The sequence below is a fragment of the Carassius gibelio genome, chromosome B20 (genome assembly GCF_023724105.1).
Source record: "Carassius gibelio isolate Cgi1373 ecotype wild population from Czech Republic chromosome B20, carGib1.2-hapl.c, whole genome shotgun sequence".
NCBI classification, from domain to species: Eukaryota; Metazoa; Chordata; class Actinopteri; order Cypriniformes; family Cyprinidae; genus Carassius; species Carassius gibelio.
In genome coordinates, this window is record NC_068415.1 from 5,117,272 (window position 1) to 5,143,586 (window position 26,315).

The 26,315-nt window shown below is 36.4% G+C and overlaps 1 protein-coding gene across 10 annotated transcripts in view; it reads left to right on the top strand.

Annotated features, from left to right (window-relative positions):
- The first annotated feature begins 3,360 nt into the window (after positions 1 to 3,360).
- mark3b (MAP/microtubule affinity-regulating kinase 3b) overlaps positions 3,361 to 26,315 on the top strand; it is a 51,980-nt gene continuing 29,025 nt past the window's right edge. For 2 of the 10 annotated variants that reach the window (XM_052586008.1, XM_052586009.1), the window contains exons 1-3: positions 3,365 to 4,128; positions 12,279 to 12,470; positions 14,133 to 14,186. In XM_052586008.1, coding sequence (XP_052441968.1) covers positions 4,078 to 4,128; positions 12,279 to 12,470; positions 14,133 to 14,186 — 297 coding nt within the window. In that variant the 5' untranslated portion in view covers positions 3,365 to 4,077. Of the gene's footprint in view, positions 4,129 to 6,287; positions 6,520 to 12,278; positions 12,471 to 14,132; positions 14,187 to 26,315 lie in introns of those variants that run through there. The other 8 variants (XM_052586005.1, XM_052586010.1, XR_008160496.1 and 5 more) reach the window with 8 other exon arrangements.

Below are 26,315 nucleotides of genomic sequence, written 5' to 3' on the forward strand. Positions count from 1 at the left end.
ATAAGAGCGTGTTGTTTAGTCTGTCTGTCAATCAGATGCGCGTGTCGTGTTTGTATAATAACGTAGGATCCAGGATCGCTGCAACTTCTCGAATTGTTTCAAACTAAAACTTAATTCACTACCAAATACCTGATCAAAAGAGCCATTCATTTTACTACATCGCTTGTAATGATTTTAAAAAGCACGTAGTGATGGGTGAAACTGAGCTTTTCGAAACTCCGAATCGGTTGAATTGCTTCACAAAACGATTCAATCGGATCTCATATCGCAAATCATTTAATTACAATCGGGACTTTGGAGCGCGTATTACTCTCAGACCCTTGGTGCATACAGATAACACTAACAGTATAACATTAATTACAGATAATAAAATATAAAGGACAACTATAAAAATATACAAATAGGTCATGTAAAAAGAAAGATAAGTAAAGCAGCACAAGGCACATGGCAAACCAGTTAAGTGAACTGAAGTAAACTGTTAGTGGGAGCTGGGGGGGGGGGGGGGTTGCTGAGGGTTAGAGTTCAGTGGTGCATAGGGAAAAAGAGGGGGGCAAGGTGAATGAATGAATGAAGCTGTCCTTCAGTCTTCTGGTCCTGGCCTGGACTCCCTGATGGCAGCAGACTAAAGAAAGTGTTTGACGGGTGGCGGGGATCACTTGCAATTCAGAGGGCTTTAGGGGTGAGATGGGTTTTGTAAATGTCCTGGAGGGAGGGGAGAGAGAGACACCAACGATCTTCTCAGCTGCTCTCACTATGCATTGAAGAGTCTTCCGGCAGGTCGTGTAGCAGGCACTGTACCACACAGTGATGCAGCTAGTCAGGATGATCTCGATGGTGCCTCTGTAGAAGGTGCACATAATGGGGGCTGGGGCTCTGGCTCTTCACAAATTGTGGCAGAAGTAGAGATGCTGCTATGCTTTCTTGGGTCCTCTGTACTGTGCACACCCAGGAACTTGGTGCTGCTTACTCTCTCCACAGTCACACAGTTGATGGTCAGAGGAGCTTGCTGAGTGTGCACTCTCCTTAAGTCAACAACAATCTCCTTCGTCTTCTCCACATTCAGAGAGAAATTGTTTTCAATGCATCACCTGGCCAGGTGGCTTACCTCGCTCCTGTAGTTTGTCTCATCTCTGTTGCTGAGACCCACCACAGTCATGTCATCCGCAAACTTAATAAAGAGGTTAGAGTTGTGTGATGGTGTGCAGTCGTGGGTCAGCAGAGTGAAGAGGAGGGGGCTCAGCACACATCCTTGGGGGGCCCCAGTGTTCAGTGTGATGGTGCTGGATGTGTTGCTGCCGACCCGTACTGCCTGAGGTCTTCCAGTCAGAAAGTCTAACAGCAGGGCAGACTTGATTTGGTGCATGACTAGCTGTTCAAAGCACTTCATGAGACGGTTAAAGCAGGATGGAAAATAGAATAGATAGAATAGAAAAAGAATAGAGCGATCTAGTGTTAGAGCTCTTTTTGCTTTTGTTAATTGTAGAATAAATGAAAAGAAAACAGATAGAATACAAAAAAAGATTAAAAAGCTAGTGTTATATATATACATATATATATGACACAAAAATAATACAAAAATAATGTTCACTAAAATAATACAATAAAATAACATGTTCACTAAAAAATATAAAAAAATATATAATAATAATTCCTGAATCTCAAGTGGTGTTTGAAACACAGCGTTTTCCAACATTGTGTTTTAAATTGCAGTTTCACCACATATGTCAGCATAATATCACACAAATGATTCAGTGGTTGTTATGAGCCATTTCTGAACGAAGTCCGGGAATAAGCTTATGTTAAAATGTTTTTATCGTTCTTTTTTCGTTACACACGACAAAGCCAGTATTACCTGTTTGTGTCTATTTATCCACTTACTTATTTGCTAAACAACAAAATCATAAGCCCTCAAAACTTTCCTGGAACGTCTAGGAATTAAGTAGGCTATCATTTTCAAATCTTATTTTTTTAAATGTATTATTTGAATATGTATGATTTGTTTTAGAAAGTATTATCTGAGGAAATGTATTATTGAGGGCTTTTGAGAACTATACAATTTGTTTTTAAAAGAAAATATTTTAAAAAGTAAAATAAAATTCCTTTCACCTGGTCTCTTCTCTTGTCTCTGCCTGTGTACCTCATTATACACTTTTGCCATAAATTACAACCTCTACAAGAGATCCTCAGTTATGACCACTAGGTGGCAGTAAGTGATCAGGTATATTGAAGACAACAATCCAGAACACCACAAGTATCAGTCCGTTAGTTAATTGCAAAGATACTGCAATTACTGCAATTAAAATATCTAAGATACCTTCTAACATTCTTTTTAGTAATTGTATAATTCATAAAAATATATTTTTAATTATATTTAATGCATTATTGCTTTTTTGATGTTTGGGATATTTAAATATAATGTTCAAGTTTTAAAAAAATGTTCAAGTTTTAAGTTTGGACACAGTTTATCACCCTTAAATTTTCTTAAATTAGGGAATTTCTGATCAAACTTATGAACATGATTTATATGTATTTTTTGAAGGGGTCATCCAGGCATTAAACCTGGGAAGAGGATGTTTACATGAAGACGATCATGTGAGAAAGTTCCCTTAACTTTTTTTTTTTTAGGGAAATCCAGTTTCACTTGTACAAATATGAGCTCATGCAGTATATACGTGGTTTAATTTCTTCATTAGAATGTGACAGCAAAGGAAGTGCACAACTAAAGATGCAGCTCATCCTCTTTCATGTCAGAAACGAAAAACACAGCAAAATTGCCTTTGTGGGTATGATATGTGTCTGTGTTTATCCAGACACCATCTGCCATGCAGCATGACTGCTTTTTCCCCTTAAAAAGCCTTAATCTCTGTTTAAGCTTTTGTCAACCATGTACAAAAGAAACCTAAGTCAAAAGAGATGAACCTAAACAATTTAATCTACTTATAATAAGCACATGACCAGACAGACAGACGGACGGACGGACGGACAGACAGACAGACAGACAGACAGACAGACAGACAGACAGACAGATAGATAGATAGATAGATAGATAGATAGATAGATAGATAGATAGATAGATAGATAGATAGATAGATAGATAGATAGATAGATAGATAGATAGATGTAAACATTACAAGAAAGTAATAATGCAGTGATTTTCATTTTGTTTATTTAATTGTTCCACAGTATTTACTTTGATATTCAATGTTGTAGGCTACTATGGTAGGCTACATGTTCAAAAACATGGTCAAATATTCACTTTTTCTAATCTAGTAACTCGTTTTCCACATTCCTACATGCTCAGGGTCACGACCGTCACTGGGATGGGCGATCAGACCATGGAGCACTAAGTTATTTTGCCGGGTTTTTGTGCGACAGGTACATTTTTCTCCTTAGTAATCACCCCAGCAACAACAAACAGCGGCGCACCGGCCAATGAGCTTGTGCAGCCGCCTCTTTGCTCACTTCCTCCGGCTGCGCTGCCGCTGCGCTGCGCTGGGTTTGGCTTGGCACCATCAGCCAGCACGCAGCCATCTTGGACCGAACTCTGTCTGGATGGGCGAACCCCACGCTTCTGGATGGGAGGAATTTAATCAACCTGGAGTGATTTAGAGCTGACTGTCTGGAGCCAAAGGACGAAACTGCGCATTCTGAAAAATTACATCAAGATCCAGAACCGGTTTTATGCGGACGCCCCCTCCCCTTTTCCTTGTCTGAGCGCTTTGTGCAGTTTCTGAGGGGCCTGAGAACTGTTTGAGCTCGAGTTTAAAATTGGCACTTCAGGCAAAGTTTTTAAAAGTAATCCAGCGCAGCATTTTGGTTATGACTTGCTGGTTGCCAGATCTTTGTGGAGAGTTGCACCTTTGTGTCACCGGCGACCTGTTGTGCCGTTATGCGTCTGGATAAATTGTTGCATTCATCTGGATCTTTTATTTGTGCTGGAATTGACTGTTGATGTTGATCGGATCCATGATCTTCATCGGCTGGTGGCCGGCAGCTGTCCACCCTGCGAACTGAAGCCTGCTGTGATCAGACACACTTGGACTGCAGGAAGCACTTTGGAGATAAAGACACATTAAAATGTCAACTAGAACACCACTACCTACTGTCAATGAGAGAGATACGGAAAACGTGAGTATGAATGCATCTGAGGTTGTCTGGAATGTCTTTGTATGTCACAGCCTTCTTCAGGCTCAAATTCATATTCACGCTACATATGTTGATGATGACACTATAACAGAGCCGTGAATGTGTTTCCAACACTTGTGGTATTCTGTGAAGTTAGGGATCTCATGTTTTTACATCGTTTCATGGATAGGTAGTGTGCTCTGCAGCCGCTGTGACAGTTTTAAAAGAATAAACATCAGGGCGCATGACGGCGTGACTCACGCGCAGCTTCACTCCGCAAAAGAACTGTCAAGTCACCCTCATGAGACTTCCTGTAACAATATTTCCGATATAGAGTAACAATATTTCCGCTGGACTGATGCAGTGTAGCGGTATTTCTGCTGATATCATATTAGTTCAGCTACAATTTAACAAATGTTTCCTATAGTGTGAAACATTGTTTTTGGACGGGTAAATTTTTTTTTTATTACAGTAACAATATTTCTACTATAACGATATTTAACAATATTTCCAATACAGCAAGACTGCTTCCAATATACTAGTACAATGTAACATTTTCTGTTACAGAATGATGCAGTTTAGTAGTATTTCTTCTAGAGAGACAGGCTATTTTACACTGTATTTCCACAACACCGATACTTTTTAACAATGTTACTGCTATAGAGGTATAGTGTAACAATGTTTCTTATAGTGTGAAACATCATTTATGCTCAGGTGTAATCATTTATCATAACAAAGGTGCAGTGTAACAATATTTCAGCTACATTGTAACAGTATTCATGCCATATAGTATTCCATAGCAATTAGCATGCCATATAGTAATTACCATAGTGTAACAATATTTAAAATATAACAATATTTAACCATATTTCCAATACAGCATAACAGTATTTCCAGTACACTGATTTAATGTAAAAAAAAAAAAAAAAAAAAAAAGGTTCCTGCTACAAATTACATGATACAGCATTTAAGTATTTCTGCTAGTGATAATGTTACACTGTATTTCCACTACAGTGATGCTTTGTAACACTATTTTTGCTACAGACATATAGTGGAACAATGATTCCTATAGTGAACAATATGCGGTTTACCGCAATACCGCGGAAATTTATTGCTTTTCAACCGCGGTAAGAAAAATTCAATACCGTCCCAGGCCTAGTGAACAAAATATTGTTTCTGTTTTTATTTTTTCATCCACCGTGATTAAGTTTAACAATATATTGTTATTGTTGATATTGTTATTATTAACAATATAATATACAGTATAACGCTATTTCCACTACATTGTTGCTGAGTAACATTATTTCGGTTATGAAAATATTTTAAAATATTTCCAATATACTGTATCAGGGTTTCAACTGCACTGACACAATATTACGTTATTGTGCTACAGGTTACAAAATGATACATTGTACCATTATTTATACTAGTCATAACGTTACGTTGCATTGTATTTTTTATTACAGTGATACTTTGAAACAATATTTTCTCTACAGAGGTACAGTGTAACAATGTTGTGTTCCACTCAGTATGTCAGTAACACCAGTTTAATCTGGCATCTTTTCAAAGTTTAGAGACTGTTTCTTATACTTTGTCTTATACAGGTTTAAATTTGTATAAGGAAAGTGCAGATGATGTTGCTAGTCACATTTGAAGTTTTTGTTTAAGCTGTAGCCTGTAGCATTTTTTTCTTTTTCTTTTGCAGTTCACATAGATAGTTGTGGTATCCAGTCATTTAAAAGCACAAATATTCCATGTGAGCAATTGACTCTATAATAAGAGGTCATAAAAACCGCAATGCATGACAAAAATACAATAATAATAAAATGAAATGTTGCTTTAAATAATTTTCGATTAAATAACTAACTGCTGCGTGACACTAAAGTTGACCGTAACATTTTGCAGTGATGTGCAGTGTATAAATTGCATCCGTAATAATAATAAAAAGAATGAAAAACAAATTTTGATTGCTCCACTCATTTAAAATGCACTTTGAGTTACAGTGTCTATAAAAAATGCTGTATAAATGAAGTTTATTGTGCTGGAGCTCTTGTGCGTCATTGGTTAGAAAAGGGCCACACAGATAAGTGAGGAGACCTTACCTGCCTGATTATGCGGTCCCACCATTGGTGAGCCCTTGAGTGACGACTATTCCCTTCCTTGCTATCCAGAGAGAGTTAGAGAGAGAGAAAACTCAAATCCTCTGCACCCGTCAGACATCTAACGACAAGTTTCGGAAATGTTTTCATGCTCCTCTGAGCATTGGTTTGTGCCGGGTGATCAATGAGCTGTCAGCTTCACAAAAACGGACCGCCTGTCAGTTTCGACGCCATTCAGATCGCCAATGCTAGAATGAAGGGCTCCCACTCTGTCAAGAGGCACCGCATAACTATAGTAAGTGCTAATTACTCATTCTAATTAGGCTGATTAAATTTAGGATAGAGGAAAAGGCTGTTAGTAATGAGCCTTTTGTAATGTGCAAAGACATTCAGAGTTAGAGAGGAAGCAGATTTGTTGACACGGTTTTAATGTATAATGCAATTGATCCCCGTCCAGACTGTGAGATTTTAGAGCACATTTGCAAATAATTAATCAGAACCAAAGAGAATATTGTGATTAGCCCCTTAAAAGGTGTAAACCCCATTGATTTTGTTGCAATACTGTGGCTGCATCAGATATTGACTGAAGCTGGAATGAGACATTTTACGTGAAACTATGTTGAGATCTTATAGGAAACAATAATGTTTTTATACACGGCTTGCATGTTGTGATAGAGAAATATTACTCTGTGCTCTAGAATGTCCTAGATGTGAGTGTTTGTCCTAGAGGGAGAATTTAGGACAGTCTTTTTAAGGATCTCTCATAGTCCTAAATAATGATTTTGCTCTGCAAACTTGAGGTAACATACTTTCAGACTTCTCGCTTGATTTTCTTTTTTAATGCAGTCATTCATGCATTTAAGACTTAATTGTTCAATCTCTTACAGTTTAAAAGAGAACATCGTACTGACTCAACAACTGCTTTTCTACAAATCACACCAGACTTTTTAAATCACCCTGTTTAGATGGTAAATTGATCCTTATTTTATCTAATCAAGTTAACCAGTTCCTATTTACTGTGATGTTATTCATCGAATGAGTCTGCCGTTTGTAGTTGCAAACAATATCTGTCATATTACTCATTTTAGGGTTCAGTTGGGTTCAGATGAATCACATAAATTACAGGATGGCAGAATGCTCTCACAATACCATTGAAAATGTGCTTTTTGTGGCGCTTCTTACTTAGCATGTTAGTGCATGGCTTTTCTGTCATGCTGGTTAGTTTAAAATATCTCTGTTTGGTGAATCATTTTTTACTTTTACTGATTGTGACTTGCCATTTGCCGCACATTTCAGTTGTGTTACATATTTGTGAGTGAAGAAATTTATAGGACGGAACTTTAATTTAATCCACTGGGATTAGATTAGACTCACATTTGGGAATTTGATCATGAAGCCAAGCAGTTTTTAATTTGGAATCCTATGCACAGGTTAATAGTTCAAATTAAGACCAGAAGCATGTATTTAGAAGTATTGTATTATGTATTTAATTGGCTCTCTTTAGTAGATTTGGTTTATGGTTGTGGCTTGAGGATCGGTAATGGAAACTAGTATTTTGTTCCACATACTGGGAGTGGGAACGGTTTTGTGAGCATTTCCTGTAATTGCTGTTGACTTCATTCTCGTATTCCTCATTATTAGTGTCCTAAGAACTTGGGTAACTGCATAACTAACAGCTTAATGAGTCCCATACTATTATGAAGGTCCTTGTATAATCATCATTATACTTGATGTAAATACATTAAAACTAGTTTTGTCATCATGTGTAACAATAATTTATGACAAAAAGTATAAATTAATACTTTTTTTTCAGCAAGGACATCTTAAATTTATTAAAAATAACAGTGAAGACTTTTACACTGTAAAAAAAAATGATATATATATATAAAATCAGAGATTTCTGAAGTATCATGTGGCACTGTGAAGACTTGAGCAATGACTTCTGAAAATTCAGCTTTGCATCACCAAAATAAACTGCATTTTAAAATAAATTCAAATAGAAAACTTTTATTTTAAATGGAAAGTGTTCCAAAATATTACAGCCTTTTACAGTTTTTTCCAAATTCTTTCAAAAACAAAAAACTGACCTCTTACTGACCTCAAATGTTTGCACAGTAGTGTATAGTCCGGTACAAATGTCTGAGACCACACTGCAAATTTAGTAGTAACAAGTTCATTTAAAACCGGAAATAAAAAGAAATGTAACACAAATCTGTGTTATTATGTAAAATGAATAAAAAGATTATTATTAACATGAATCAATTAAGCATGCACCAATGACCATATGCAGTCTTTTGTGCCGATGGTACAAAATGAAGCTCAAGATGCTCTTGGGAACATCTTGACACCTGCCTTTCCTTTCATATTTGGTATTACAACTAAATGGGTATTGATTTTTTTAAAAAGCTGATCTTTCAGTAGTTATTGATGTCTTGTTATTCACTGCTGGATGGTGCTGATGCTCTCATCATTGTCTCAGCGCTGCTTTATGACACTGAAGGTTTTATGAGCTTCTGCTTTCTATGCATTGTGTTGCAGCCCTCCATGTAAACATAAAACCATGTCTGTATTTGTGATTGGAGAAATGACAAACAACAAGCGCTACTCCATATGGCTTAAAACCTGAGTTTTGTATCATCAGTGACAAATCCATTAAATATGAAAACATACTTACAGACTGTGAGTCAGAAAAGCCGGCATTGTAGGCTACTCTCCCAGGTTCAGGAAACAGTCCTCCATAAAATGGGCTGCACACATCTGAATATTTGTTTTGAACTGTTCTGGAACAGTTGTTGTAAATAGAATATAACCTCTAATTTCTAGTTGTGCCTTCTTTTGGAAGGTCAAACAAAGTGTTTTTGCTTTCGCAATAAAACACACTGCATCTTCACAACAATACTACAGCGAGAGGTACGCCTTCATTCTTTGCGTAAACATTTGGGTGGTGTTATGTAAATCTACTAACACAGTGAAATAGACATTGGGGTGTTTAAATGAATATTTTAGGATGGAATATCTCTTTGGGTTTGAGACTTTAGTCTTTGCAACTTTAGGGATCTTATCTATTTATGAACAGCTTGTAACACTCCAAAGAGAAAGGAAACTTGAAATCGCATAATATGACCCCTTGAAGGTCTTTTCATGACTGGAATAGCATGACTCATAGTGATGCAGGCAACATCTTGTCGGTCTGTCTCCTCTCAAGTATTGTTTCAGTCTCCATCCACTCATACATCATTTCCTGGATCACTTATTGAGAGATCTTGTTCATTTTTCTTTATCCCAGCAACACGCATGATGTAGCCTGTTTATCTACATTGGATATTATTATTATTAAGATGTCTATTGGAGTTATTGGGCTAATTTAAGTCCCTCTGTCCCAGATGGACTGGAATGCTGCTTGAAAACGTATCATAGATGAGTCCTCGCTGTGCGAGCCGGTGGTGTCATCTCTGCCTTTTGTTTGCTCAGTGATGCTGACATATTTAATAGTTTTTTTTTTACAACCATGGGCACTAATTATCATCGCTCATCCATTACAGTTACTGATGCAGTGAGGTAGCTGGGTGTTTTTGTCTTTTGAGTAATGATGTTTGAGATGTTAACATCATCATTAGTGGAGCTGAACACTCTATTTTACATTTTTATTACTGTAAACAAATAGTTCACCCAAAAATGTGCAGAAATTTTGCCCACTCTCGAGTTTGGTACTTCATCAGAGCAGATTTAGAGAGATTTAGCATTAAATCACTTGCTCACCAATGGATCCTCTGCAGTGAATGGGTGCCGTCAGAATGAGAGTCCAAAAAGCTGATAAAAGTAATCCATGCAACCTCTTGTGAAGTGAAAAGCTGCGTGTTTGTACGAATGTATCCATCAATACTTTTTTAACTCCAAACCATTGCTTCCAGCTAAAATATGAGTCATATTTCCATAATGCTACTTTCTCCAGTGAGAATCTGAAGCAGGTGAGAAATAGGCGCTGATCAAGCACGATTTACAAGCTAAAATAGTCTATAAATGTTGTGGATTCTCAAGTAAGAGGACAATATGACAGCAACTTTGTTTCACAAGTTGTTAATTGATGGACTGGAGTTATGTGGATAACTTGAGGATAATTGTGATGTTTTTATCAGCTGTTTGGACTCTCATTCTGACGGCACCCATTCACTGGAGAGGATCCATTGATAAGCAAGTAATGAGTGAGCACTTTAAATTCTTAACTTATTTTTCCACAGAAAAACTTTATATATAATGCTGGTGTCCATTTCTATAAAGGACCCAATATTAGTTATACTTAACTGGTAGGAAGATGATTTGTCTACAAAATCAGAAGAAACATTAATTTAGTAAAAGTACACTTCTCTATTGCTATTGCTAAAAGGATGCAGCTCCAGTATTTTTCAGTGAAAGAGGAAGTCAACGTAGAAATCCAGGAAATCGTCTGACATTTTGTCCAGATGACTTTATTTACATGTCTCCCTTCCTATGAGGGACATTACTGTAAGACACACAGATGTCAACTGAAACTCTTTGACCAGCTCGCTTCACAAATATATATCCTCTTTGAGGTTGTCAGGTTCAAATATCTTCATTAAACAAACAGTATTTGACATTCCCTTTGTTTTCATTTGCCTGGCATTTAACGGACTACCACAACCAATACAGTATATAGAGATCGGAGTAAGGGCTGTGCAAAAAATCGAATGCGATTTTCATGCACATCTCATCAGTAAAGATGCTCCTTTAATTAGAAGTATATCTCCAGCACGTGTATTCAGATCAGGGTTGCCAGGTTTTCACAACAAATCCTGCCCAGTTTCTTCTCAAAAGTCAAAAGCTAATCGCGATTCCAGGAGGTTCCCAGATAAAAAAAAAAATTGCTTCCCGGGGTGAAAATATAAATTTTTTTTTTTTTTTTTTGGCATGGTTGTCTTGGTAAAATTCGCATTTTAGGGGTTAAATATCACGTTATTGGTATTGGTGTTGCTTCAAACAGCGGACATGAAAAACAACCGCAGACTTGGCAACACTGGTTCAGGTGGAGCGGGAGTTACTACACAAGAGCCAAAGTCTACCGAAAACTAACACAATCGCTTTCAAAATCGACAAAGAATCACCACCAATTTTAAAATAGATTTTATGTAGATTGTCAGTGAATTACGGCTCTGTGTAGTAAATGCCAACCAGTGTTGCCAAGTCTGTGGTTGTTTTTCATGTGTGCGGGTCGAAGCGACAATACCAATAACGTGATATTTAGACCATAAAATCGAATTTTACCAAGGGAACCATGCCATAAAACTTATATTTTAACCCCGGAAACCAATTTTTTATCAGGGAACCTCCTGGAAATGCGATTGGGCTAGTTTTGGACTAGTTTTGAGAAGCAACTGGACAGGATTTGTTGTGAAAACCTGGCAACCCTGATCTGAACGCACGTGCTGGATATATACTTCTAATTACAGGAGCGTCTTTACTGATGAGATGTGCATGAAAATCGGATTCGATTTTTTGCACAGCCCTGATCGGAGTACAAGTTTTGATATACATCTTTTTAAGACATTCTGGCAAATTTATCTAACTGACAGGCTGTTGCATCCACACGTTAATAAAATGGAAGTTTGGGATTAGTAATAATGTTGAAAGCCTCTTATGCTCACAAAAGCTGCATTTAAATAAAAAAAACAGCAAATAAATAATATGAATATTGTAAAATATTATTATTGATAATAACATTCTGTTGTAATATGCTTATTCCTGTAATGCAAAGCTGAATTTTCAGCATCATTACTCCAGTCTCACATGTGTCCAGTGTGTCCAGTGTCACATGAAAGTGTCAGAAGTCTTGTGTTTTTCTTTATTATTAATAATGTTGAAGAAAGTTGTGCTGCTAAATTCTTTTGGAAACTGAAATGTTTTGTAAAATAATAAATGATCAATATAATGCATCCTCGAGAGTAAAATAACTGTGTGGGGGGTGGACATACAGACTTCAGACTTTTGAACAGTAGTGTATTTGGCTTTACTAATCTTCTTTATTTCATCTGTCTCCAGCACACATCACACACGGACGGGCGGAATGAAGTGGCGTCCCGTCCCGGGCGGTCAGGGGCCCGCTGTCGGAACTCCATCGCCTCCTGTGCCGATGAGCAGCCACATATCGGCAACTACCGGCTCCTCAAAACCATCGGCAAGGGCAACTTTGCCAAGGTCAAGTTGGCACGACACATTCTTACAGGACGAGAGGTGAGCTTCATGAAGATCTCAATCAAGAACATTTGGTTTTTGCACAATATATATATATATATATATTAGGGGTGTAACGGTTCACAAAATTCACGGTTCGGTTCGATACGATTCACTGGTGTCTCGGTTCGGTTCGGTACGGTTCGGTACGTTTTAGATACAGCAAAAAGAAAAAATTGGCAGATACATTTCCTTGATTTAAAAAATATATATTTATTAAAACTAACAAAGTATGTTTTTTTTACATTGAACAATGATGGAGCTATTCTTTACCCATCTTCTATGGTGTTTTCTTAGTAGCATACTGTATAAAACAAAAACAGCTCCTTATAAAAAAAAATTTAAAATTTTATATTATTGTTGTAGTAGTTATGAACAAATACAAAGATGTAACTTTTTATATGGAACTCTATAACTCTTTATATTGAGTGTGTTTTTACTCAATTGGTTCTCTATAGGGCTTTTGTTTTTTGGCACAAAGCAGGAATTACGGTCTGGCTGAAATTAGCTCGTGAAGGAATATTGTAACGGGGCTCAATTACATTAAGCATATTCTTAAAACCTGCGTTTTCCACTACAGAGCGCGCTCGCTCACTCAGTACGCGCGGCGCTGGACCCTGGGCTCAGCGTTGCCCTTCAGATACAACGCGATTTGGGCTGCACTATGCCAAGAGCAAAGTAGGTGGAGTTTTCAAAACTGCCCGTGCATACGTTCTATTTATAACAGTTGTTCTATCTAATAACGTGCAGGCCTGTTAATTGTATCGTACTGCTCAGGAAATTCCGATACAGTACAGTACTAGTCCATTTTGATTTCCGTGCTTGCTCGGATGCCCCGATCGATTGGTAAAGTGCACCCAAACACCAGACCTGTTGGTTATTGGAGGATCTTATATTTCTGGTCTGTTAAACGCATTGGCCATTTTGCAACGAGCCTTCAGCGCGTACTGAGTGAGCGAGCGCCTGACTGAGTAGCCTATATAACATATGGTGTTTTTTTTTCTTCGGGGGTGTCAGGGGCGTTGCCTGTTACGTCGTTTGGGTTATTGAGCTACCTTGTTGAACGCATATCATTATATTTCACAATTTTTTATTTATTTTGCAAATATAATTAATTAGTCCAACGAACCGTTCGGTACATAATGCGTACCGCGTACCGAACCGAAAGCCTCGTACCGAACGGTTCAATACGAATACGCGTATCGTTACACCCCTAATATATATATATATATAATATTATATATAAACTTATATATATAATCGATATATATATATATATATATATATATATATCGTATATACCGTATATAAAATTGCTTTTTTTGTGCCCAAACTCTGATTATTGTGATATAAATTTCTCTGAATTTTTTTTTTGTTTACATAAAAAAAATGTCATTATGCAAAAAAAAAAAAAAAAAGAAAACTGGTCTTTAATTTGTCCTTAAAACATATCTAAGATAGAAATATTATAAATAAATAGTCTGTTTTTTTCTTTTGATTTGGGGATGAAATACGATCTTGACTTGCTTGATGAGATTCACAATGATGTTGAGTTCAGCTGTGGAGATTCAATTGTATTATTGATACTCTTTTATTGGTTACTCTCAGCCATCAGTGAACAAGACTGTGAAATTTATTTTTCTTCCTCTCTTTTTCCTTCAGGTGGCCATAAAAATAATTGATAAGACACAACTTAATCCTACCAGCCTTCAAAAGGTAAACATTTCGGGATTACTACTGAGCTATAAAAATCCGGTCCCACTCGTTCTCCCTATCCTTTTCTCTTTTACTGGTTTAGGAACAAGAGTGTGCAGGAATGGAGTCCCCTTTTGTCCTTCCAGAGTGAATGAAACATTAACCACATATGTAGATAACAGCGTTACTGTATTCCTTTGAAAGGGACAGTTACCTTTGGACCGCTTGTTTTATTGCCTATTTTTTAAATCCCCGTTGTTATCTTTTTGATTTGGCATTAGATGACATATTTGTTTTCATCGGCACAAGATGCAAACCAAAAATCAAAGGGACTTCTGTTCAGAGTGGTGCATGATGGGAGAGCAGTAGCTGATGGAGGAACCCTCAGTGGACTTGGATTTCAGAGGCAGCTAATAATAGCAGGAGCCGAGAAATCAGAATGAGTGGCTCGTATAATAACTACACGTATGCAGAGTGGAAAGCAGATCGCTTAGAAGGGACTCTTTGCTTAGATTGGGTCTTCTGGAGTTTGTCATTTCTGAAAAAAAAAATTGTGATTGGCCTCTGTGCATTTTTTTCTTTTAATTCTGGGCACACAGTATAGATCGCATTGGCACATTGAGGCCAATGTGAGGTGTTGATGTTCTCTTGCACTGGCTGCCCTTTTCCCTATAATTAGCTGGCACTTGTTTTTCCAGGCCATTGATTTAGGCCGTTTTCCATTTGCGAGCCGATTGACAGCCCATGGCTTAGGTTGTGTCTCTGGAGGGAAGGTGGTGATCGGTTTGGGGCATAAGGGGAGAGACTAAGTGGGACTGAGCCCGAGTGAAGCCCCACTGCGACTCCCAGTATGTATTTCCAATTAAGATGTCATGTCCTCAATAACCTGAGGGTGATTAATGAAGGTCTGTTGGTTAGTATTGAAAATCATCTGTCATTGTTTGGTTTGCTTTACATTGAGTTTTTAATTGAAGGCATGGAAGAAGTAACTCTCCTTTAAAAAGTAATAGTGGAAAAGAAAATTTGGGTTTGCAAATGAATTGCTAGATGTCTTTTTAAAGTGGCTGAATGTTATGGCTAATACAGATTTATATGTATGTATCTCTATCTGTCTATACTGTATATTAAATAATGACAAATGTATTTTAAAAGTGAGGAATTTAACATTCAGATGAGTTTGACTCCAAAATCATTAAAAAGATTTATCAAATGAACACAAAAGGTGGGAAAGTCTGTTAATTTTTATTTTATTTTTTCCTGGTTGATATGACATCATTTTTCTAATTTTAAATATGGCTGGGTGTTTAATTATATACACTACTGGTCAATTTTCTTTTAAGAAATTAGTACCTTTATTCAGAAAGGACACACTGAATTGAGCAAAAGTGTTAGTAAAGCCATTTATAAAATTATAAAATATTTCCTTTTTAAATAAAAGCTGTTCTTTTGAAATCTATTCATCAAACAATATTGAAAATATGACACCGCAAAACTGTTTTAAAAATCGATAATAAATGTTTTTTGATCACCAAATCAGCATATTAGAGTGAGTTCTGAAGAATCATGTGACACTGAAGACTGGAGTAATGATGCTGAAAATTCAGCTTGGCATAAAAAGAATAAATTGCATTTTACAATATATTTAAATATAAAACCGTTTTGTGAATTGCAATAATATTTCACTTTATTATTGTTTTTTTTATGTATTTAATAAAAGAAAATGCAGCCTTAGTGAGCATAACTTTTTTCAAAAACGTTTCAAATCTTACCAACCTCAAGACATTTGTGTATGTGTTAAGCCAACGCGACCATAAATAATATGAACAATTTATTAGAAATGCTATTATTAATGTTAATGCAGATATTGACATTTGATGTGTAATTATTTTAGTATTGTTCAAGCATAGTACATCCCTTCATATGTATTATTTTTTTGTTTCAACCTCTGCAAATATGTTTGCTACCTCTGTCCAAAACTCATGTCAGCGGCAGTGTGTAATGATTGCTCGTCTGTACTTACATCATTATCACATGAGTCATTATCACGGCAGATTCAGAAGCTGCAGCCATTACACACTTCCACTGCTTGACATCTCATGTCTGATCTTTCATATTATCACGGCAAAAGGGAAATTGGAGTATTGGTATCCAAATGCGTAACATGCTACACTGCAAATATAAAGGTTGCAATAGGTGCAGTTGAAGAACTGAGTCCTTAGAGACTTTCCTTGCAAGTCGTTTTGGATAAAAACCTCAGCTAAATTACAAGTAACAAGGTAGCTGCACTCCTCCTCACTTACTTCCTGTAGACACCAGGGTTTCTCAAGCAAAACTGGGTCACAGATTGTTTTATCTTCCAATTGACTGGAAGAACTTGTATTCACTTCTAGTTTCGGCTTTATCTTTTTTTCTTATCCTATTTTCCGCTTCAGTATCAGGTGCAAAAACAAGCTTTTATAATGATGAGTTTATCTGTGCTGGGATCTTTGGCGAAGGTTTTGAGTGTTGCTTGTTGTGTAAGTGGATTGTTGTTTTCTTCTCTGGACTTTCTAATGAGACCCTCATGTGGGAGTGAATGGGAAGCGATGACCCCTTTGTTAAATAATAATACTGTCAGTAGTGGATGACAGTGGAGGTCCGGCCCAGACAATGGCTTGCGAATGTCTGACCCATATTTATGTAGTCCAGTCCCCATGCAAATAAAGAAGTTCATGTCATATTATTACTATGTAGATTAGGTTGTTAAAGCCATGCTTTCACCTGTCAATTACTTGCCCTCGTGTAATTTTTTTCTGAGGAATACAAAAAAGATATATTAGAAAAAAATATAAAATGTCTGTCAATGTCTTCAAATTGATGTTTTGGATTTGAGAATTCTTCGAATTGTTTTCTTTTGTGTTCCACAGAAGACAAAGTCATTCATACAGGTTTGGAACAACATGAGGGTATGAATGTGACGACAGAAAAACTTTCATTTTTTGAATGGACTGTACCTTTAATTATGTGTCTAGTTGTTAGTTTGAGATTGTATCAAATCACAATTAGAGTTTTGTGGTTTTTAGTTCATATTGATTTGCTTTCAAGTCATCTGTATGCTACTGTACTTCTAAATGTTGACAAAATTTCCCTTTATATGCAGTTAAGATGATAGTCTTTCTTTTCTGGGACAGCTGACCAAAAATATTGCTGTTGCACCTTGGTAGTGTATTCATATTTTCTAGAATTAATCTAGCATCTTATTCCACACCGTTATTATTAATAGTAGTGTGTGTGTGTGTGTGTGTGTGTGTGTGTGTGTGTGTGTATGTATATATATATATATATATATATATATATATATATTATTTTTTTATTTTTTTTATTTTTTTTGAATAAAAAAATAATGTCCCATGCACTTTTGTTTTTCATGCTTCTTACTCGTTTCATGTTGATGGTTCTTCCTTTATGTTTGCTGTAAGCAACTCCTTTGTGGTTTATCACTCAGCTAATAACACTCTGAGATCACATATTGACACTTACAGTGCAGTGATAATAGACATAGAGGAAATCGCTATGCTTAATACTGAGTTTTTACACGTCTTGAAGCCGCTGTGTCATTTGGCACACAGCTCTTTGCCGTTAACCTTAATATTCAAATACAGCATCCACCCACACACCTCAGGCCCTCTCACAGACAGTGACCACTTCTCTGCTTCCCAGAGCTTTTTCGTCTTCGTCTCTCACCGATGCTGTTTTTATTTGCGTTGGCGGAACCTCTTACGCAACCGCTGAGAGTGGGAAGACAGCCTCTGGTGCTGGTTCCATCTCCTTGTTAAAATTAACCTATTTTTATGTATGAATATCAGTGATGGACAACCCTGCGATGGAGTCAAGGTTGAGAGCGCGGAAGCTGAAAGCAGCGCGTGAACGTCATGACTGCGTGTTTTCAGATCATGCGTGTGGGTGTACGTGGGTGTTGATGTAAGAGTTCCGTTCAGTGATCCCAAATGATTTTTTTTTCTGCCACTGGTATCCTAGAAACTCTCATGCAGCATTTCTTTCTCACAGATTGTGAATGAGGAACATCTGAGATCAGGGAAAGGGTGAATGAACATAGGATGAGTCACCATTTCTCCTCTGAGAGAAGGCCTTAAATCCTAAGTTCAGTCACTTTGATTTGGCCTAAAGCAACATCGCCCAGCACCTGCTCAGATATGCCTGTTTCTAGTGTGGTGCACAGATGGGTCGGCCTCTCCATTGTGTGTGGTCATGAGGAAAGGACAAGTGCTTAGGGATGTTTTATAACGTATCATTTAGAGCCCTATTTAATTTTTCCACAAATTATTTTTCTTTCTTTTTTTTTATAAATGTTTTTGATTATGTATTAAAGATTAACTGTTATATTAAGGGTCATATGAATTCTCAAATTCTGTTTTCTGTTTTATTTTCTTAATTCTGTTTAATTATTGAATTAATGGTTTACTGGTTTAAATAAATATTTAATAATCAAAAGGCAAGTCTCATCAGTAGGATTCTTATTATAAAAAAAAAAAAAAAAAATATATATATATATATATATATATATATATATATATATATATATATAACTATTTTATTTTGTGTTATTTTATTTTTTACAATAATAGGACCCTGGGAAAATGTTATATTTCAATTCTGTTGATTTATAGAAATGTTGCTGTCTGGATTTGTCATTTAATGCAAATTTATTAGCATATGTACTCAAATGACAATTTAGCAATTATTTTTGGCAAACAAAGTACGTTTTACTGCTAAAATGAAAAATTGGAAGAAAAAAATTAAAATATTAAAATAAAGTTTTAATCATTTCCATGGCATGCCTTGTTACATTGTTAATGGATTCCATCGTTTGGTGTGTTGTCCGCCATAACAGAAATCATACGACCCTAATGGGTGTTCTCCTGAATGATTACACAACTAAATATAGGAAAATGAGAACGATTTAGGAATGGCAATGGGAATGTTTACAAAACCTAGTTTGGCAGCATTTTCCGGGCTTGTCGTCCCGCTTGCATTGACCTCATTTGTGCTTGCATCATCCAGAAAGCAATACATCTGTGCAGGTCCATTTGTTACTTGTTTGCCTTATTATGTCTGGATTTGACCTGATATTTCATAACATCTGGATTGGTTATCCCCGTCCTCCTTTGGTTACCATGTAAAAAACTGTATGAAAGGTCAAAGTTCTATAAAGAAACATGACTATGCGAATTACTTTTTTTAAGGATGTAAAACAAGTAACAAGTAACATGTAAAAAGCCAGACATGCAAATCTTCCAGTGGCTACTTTATTGTTGTTTTTTCTTCAAGGTTTGCCAGCTGCTAATATAATGGACTTCCCATTTCCTGTTTTTTTTTATCCGATCAGCCAGATTAGAGGTTTTTTTAATCATGAATTTCTAATTAACACACTGCTTTCCTCTAATATTGGCATTTCAATTGGACAATTATTGAAGCAATTCACAGTGCAGTTTTTAAAAGCAAACGTTTTATTTATTCTTTATTTATAATTTGTTTGTTTATTTATTTTCAGATGAAGTTCACAACACCTAAGTTTTACAAGGTTCACACTGGTTCTTTCTTGTAAGTGAAGGAAAGGTATAAAATCATGTCTTCTGTGATCTATGTGATGAGCTTAGATGCGTGTTTCACGGAAATATTTCAAGCGCTAAATTGAATCCCATGAGTCAGTAAGGGATATGCTGCAGTCACATTAGGACGCTCTTTCACTCTTTCCATTCCTCAAACACACACATACAGGCAAGAATGGCTAAATGCATTTAATCACCAGGTCTGCCGGTTTGAAGAGAAAGGGGGCAAAGGTGTCAGGATTATGCAGGGGTCGGTCGGACCACACCACATCCTATCAGACAACACCACCCAGATGGGCTGAAAGCTCTCTTCTTCTCTTTTATCCACTGATGTATTTCCTCTTCTTGTTATTGTTCTGTTTGCGTGTCGACTGACGAGGATGGAACATTTTCTTCATTTTGTCTGCCTGTTGACCCTTTAGGATATTGTTATTAGATGGCAGACCTTACAGGACACAGCTCATGTTTCCTTCACATTCGAGAAAATCTCTGTGATGCTTATGATGCATTTGCTAAGCCACTTTTGAATTACACTTTTTTGAAAACACAGCCTTGTTTTATTCAGACAGGATGTGGAACTCAGATCTACCAAATTTTTTCAAAGCAAATTAGTCCTGTCCGAGTTGGGATAAAGCTACAAGGCAAAACAAGCCTGATATGTCCAATTGTGCACTTAAATTGTGGCTTTTCTCACTTGACTGACTTCTTTTATTTCTTTCAAAGTCAATTCATACTGTACATTGTTATGAAACTATGCTTGAGCCCACAGTATTCCTTTGAATTTTTGTCTTTCATTTCAGCTTAGTTGTTTAATCTCTTTGATCCTTGATGAGGTTCAGGATATTGTTGCGTCTGGTATTTAGTCTACCTTTTTTGTTATTTTCGTCCTGTCTTGCGTATGTGTCTGGCAGAATGAATGATTTGTAAACGTTTGGTTGTGATCAAAACAGACTGATTCACCAGCATCGCTGCACCGCGTTAGAAAGCCTGGGAAAGTCTACCCCTAAACCTAAATATTGAATATTTTATATTAAATTGTATTCATCCTCTTGCCGTTTCAAACCCACGTTGTCTTGAAAAATGAACCTTTTGATGAATACTGGTCAAATGGAATGAATGCAAACTGAGACATTAAAGCTTCAAACAGAATAGTGGTCAATAAGACTTGTTTTGCCATCTTTGCTAAGTCTTCTGAAGTCCTCATATAGTTTCGTGTGAGAAACATACCGAACTGAAGTTGTTTTTCACTGGTTATCTTCTCCAATAAGCTTTTAACAGCTGTATCCAAGTCCAGATCTGATCCTGAGAACCAAAATGTGTAATTTGTGTACAAATCATTCAGAGCTTTTTTTAAACTGGATCAAATGATTCATTGGATCGGTTTCAATTCAGTTAGATGACTTTAGAAAACTTGGAATACAGCACAAAAGTTGCATTTGATGCTTATATTATTTTTAAAGCCTCATTCTCATTTAATGTTCTGAAAAGAGCAACCAGTTAAATTCATAAATTTTTATTTTGTGAAAAAAAAGCATCACAATTTCCGCAAAAATATTAAGCAGCGCAACTGTTTACAATATTGACTTTTTATTATTATTAATTAAATGCAGCCTTGGTGAGCACTTGGTGAACTTTTTTTTTTTTTTTTTTTACAATTAATAAATAAATAAATAAATTGTACCAACCCTTAACTTTTGAATTTTTGTGTATTAAAAAACACTCTGAACTCTTTCGCAACCGCAAAGCAATGTCCTGGCAAGCACTCGGAACACTCACATTTTCTTAAGAAAAAATATACAAGGTAGTTATTGCCTCTGTTTCTTGTATGGCTTGTTTCGTCCTTTTCTACACAATCCTTAAACAAGCACATAACGAAGCAATCAAATATAATCAGGGATATGTCATGACAACCTAGCAGGTATTTTGTTTTTGCTGCATTCTAATTTGAGTAATTTGAGAGCGTTTCATGTTCTCAGAAGTGGAAGAGCGTGAGGAATGGTAACTGCTGTTTGCATGCACCTTAAACGGGGAAATGAGCCGTGGAGGAAGTTAAAGACACAAACACTTTAACATGCTGCTGAAGGAAAGCAGGCTCTCATCCAATTAGGCCAGCCGAGAGATCCCTCTGAGTGAATCTTATAATGTTCTGTAATTATAATTTTCGGTAATTGTGATGAAGGTCTGCGCTCACTCACCTTTAAGTGGATCCAAACTTGTATGTCTTGCCCAAACGTGTTTTAGATTATTTTTACTTGTCCCTTTTCTACTTTTCTGGTTCCTATAAGCTCTTTGAGTATCAGGTGATGGTAAATCTTGACTCACAGGTTTTTCTTTATTGGAATCTCTTAATAACTTGCCCTGATATCTTGGATGGCAGCCTGGATTTATCATAGCAGAAAAAGAAAATGCAATCTTTTAGGAAGTAATATCACCCTGATGCTTCAGTGAAAGCTTAAAGCTGTCTGATACCCTTCATCTCCAGATTATTTTCTCTACCTAAATGTGTCTTATGTGTCCCACTTACGCTTTCGTACTTTACACTTGATCCCCTCGAATGTCATTCGAATCAGGTGAACAGTGTTTCTCCTTCAGCTTTAGAAGGAACTGAATACGGGCTCTGATTTCTGAGTGTTTATCAAAATGGGAAGTCGTCTGTTTGTGTGTTATGTAGCAGCACGTGTTTGTGCGTTAAGTTTGACTTCCTGTTGTGGTTAGTGGTTTAGGGCCATTCTGTTTGATAGGTCATCAATTCAAAGTGCTCAAAGAAATATGCTTTTATGTATGTATGTTTACATAATTTTATGTATTGGTTATTTATTTATTTGTTAATCTGCAATCAAATAGCCCCTTTAATATTGTTTCTGTTTGTTTTTGTGTACGAGTTTTTGAAACTTATTTGTCCTTTAAGAGATTCTAGCACCGTAGACACTTTTAAAATCTACTTCTCTGTCACGTCGACAGTGTGTGGAGAGTATTGAGGGTATTTTTGACCAACGTGACTCATGACATGACCTGAAAATGGGTTGCAAGTTTTGATTTTAGAGAGAAAACATCCAAATAACCTATTAGTAATGACCTGTAGATACTGGATATTTAATCACTCGTTTCCCACATTTTTGCATTTGGATAACCTTAGCCATCATCTAATGCTCAAAGAATTAATTAAAGTTAATATTTAGAAACATTAATAATTTAATAACACCATTAAATGTAATTTAGCAAAAAACTAAATTTTACATAATATAATTTTTTATATTATTTAAATATGCAAATTGTGTATATTCAATGTAGGAATAGGGAAGAGTAAACACTTTACCAATACAAATTGTGCTAACCACTATTTGTGAATATTTATTTTTAATATTTTCAATTAACCCTTTTTTTATTAAGTCTAATTATTTCGCATTAAAGCTGTCTTTGGAGTTCATAATAACTGTGAATGGTGAACATGTTAAGCGTTCGTCTGTATTACCGCAGCAGCTCATATGCTACAGATGGGTGTTTGTAGTGGGGAGAACTGTGTGCAGTGTGGACGGCCTCTCTCTTTCTCACTCGGTACAAACGACTGCGTCTCTATGAGAGACTTCCTGTTTATGAGATGTGCTGCTGAGAGCAGGGGAGTGTGGGTGATTGTTGAGGGACTGCAGAAGTGTTTCCTGTTTCTCTACTGCCAGTTGCCTGCTGGTATCCAGAGTGACCAGTGTGTGATTGGTGTTTGTACAGTGGTGGGTGGGGCTATTTTAGTAACCTCAGGAAATTAGCTTGCATTTTTACTTTTCCTTCACAGAGCCATTAACACAGGATCCTTTATGACTTGACAGTCATAAAAGAATAAAACAATAAGAATAAGTCATAAAAGAATCCTCTACAAAAATATTAAAAATCACAACTGTTTTCAACCTAAATTGTTTTTATAAATAATATGTTTCATATTAGAATGATTAATATAAAGATCATGTGACACTGAAGACTGGAGTAACGATGCTTGAAATTCAGCTTTGCATCACAAGAAATACATTTCATTTTAAAAATACATTAATATAAAAACGTATAATCTCATTTACTATTCTTTTTTAGTGCTAAAATATGAATTGGGGTGTAATTTCCCCTCTTTGCTGTCTTTGACATCACAGCTCAGAGTTATTTGTGAGGTGTTCTTGCAGTGCCATCAGCCAATCAAACATAGTCATGTCATTTTCTGCATCTCCAGGGTGATTAGTCAAATAGCTATTACAGCTCAGGTGATTAATTCAAGTACTTCAGTGGCTCTGATGATAATTCTTTAAGAATATTATTTTATAATTACTTGCACTAATGTATTAAATTGACGGCTCTACATTTACCGCTCAAAAGACTTTAGTGGATTATGCTAATCTGTTTGGCTTTTAGTAAGTGAAATGAAAGCACAGACAAAAACCTCTTCCTGTCACTTCAGGAACTCGGAGCAGAAATTAGCTGTTTTCTGTGGTTTCTCAAGCTAGCCTGTTTGTACTTATGAGACTCAACATGCATCTGTGGCCAAATAACAAATAACACACTGGATAAATGATTTAGAACAATCAATGAACCAGTGAATTCGTCAGAGGTTAAGAACCAATGATAATATTCATTGAGAATTTAATGTAAAAATTTTATTTACATTTAATTTAATTTATGTATTTAGCATACGCTTTTATCCAAAGCGACTTACATTGCATTCAGGCTAACAATTTTTGTCTAACATGTGTTCCCTGGGATTCGAACCCGCAACCTTGCGTAAGGCTTTTATTGGGAATTTCAATCAAATTCAATCTTAAAAAGTGGACCAGACCTGAGTGAGTTAAAGGGTTAGTTCACCCAAAAATTTTAATTATGCCATTAATGACTCACCCTCATGTTCCAAACCCGTAAGACCTCCATTCATCTTCAGAACACAGTTTAAGATATTTTAGATTTAGTTCGAGAGCATTCTGTCCCTCCATTGAAAATGTATGTACGGTATACTGTCCATGTCCAGAAAGGTAGGAAAAACATCATCAAAGTAGTTCATGTGACATCAGAGGATCAGTTAGAATTTGTTGAAGCACAGAAAATACATTTTGGTCCAAAAATAACAAAAATTACGACTTTATTCAGCATTGTCTTCTCTTCCGGGTCTGTTGTGAGCGCGTTCAGAACTCTGCAGTGATGCTGCTGATGTACGACGATGCTGACATGTAATCTTTGTTATTGGGTGCACCAGAAAACATGTCAGCAGCGTCGTACGTCAGCAGACCCGGAAGAGAAGACAATGCTGAATAAAGATATAAAGTCATAACCAAAATGGATTTTCAATGCTTCAACTAATTCTAACTCACCCTCTGATGTCACATGTCATGTTTTTCTAACCTTTCTGGACATGGACAGTTTACTCTACACACAAGTTTCAATGGAGGGACAGAGAGCTCTCGGACTAAATCTAAAATTATCTTAAACTTTGTTCCAAAGATGAACGGAGGTCTCACGGGTTTGGAACGACATGAGGGTGAGTCATTAATGACATAATTTTCATTTTTGTGTAAACTAACCCTTTGGTTTTATGCTTTCTTCTGAGATTCCTTGATGGCACCAACCAGTGATCAAACATTAATTTGCCCTTAAAATAATACCAACCTGACTCATTCTGCTTCCTCATGTCTGATGATTTGACAACATTCATGCAGCTTCATCTTGGTGTGCTTTTCCCAGAAGTAGAACTAAAGGCAAAGACAGACGGTCTCCAGCGACTGCAAAGAAAAGCATCATCACTTTGTGAAACTAGTGAATTATTCAGCAGTGCTGTGTGTTTTCCCACAGAACACCATTGAGTGTATTCATTGTGAAACACAGGAAGTAGCTTCCACCTCAGGCCATGAGAAAACCACACATTTTTAGAGAGATGTGCACATGGGCAAAAGTGCATGCTCCAATTCTGCTTTAACACCACAATGTTGGACATACACTCTAACGCACATGCATGAGAGCGCTTCAAGTAAATGCTGTGCTAATTCCTTGCAGGCATGTTACAGATAAGGTTGCATCCATTTACAAAAGTGCATGCATGTGTTGTTAAGAAGGCTTTTCTCTGAAGTGCTGCTACCCTCCTACACACACAACATCAGGCACTTGATGTTGAAGAGCATGGCATCTACACAGTGTGTTATTTACAGGAGAACATTCAGTCCACCTAGAATTTGAGGAAGTAGATGGGTAGGTTCTCACCCTTTGTCTCATTCCAGACCTTCTAGTCATTCTTTCCTTCATGCACTTTCAATTAATGGGCCACTGGAGCTTTCAGAATTCAAAAAGGATGTATCAGAAGTCTGTATAGTTACCGGTAGTTCTTCTTTATAGAAAAATGTTTGCATCTATATTCTTCTATATTCTGTATAGAGCTTTATGATGGGAACAGATGAAAAGTCACTATTTGTTGAAAAGAAATCATTCTTCTAGCCTGATTAATACTACTCAGACACTTATTTTTATTTTTTGACATTTTTTTTTTCACAAATTATAAAAAGACATTGTTAACTGACAACAGACT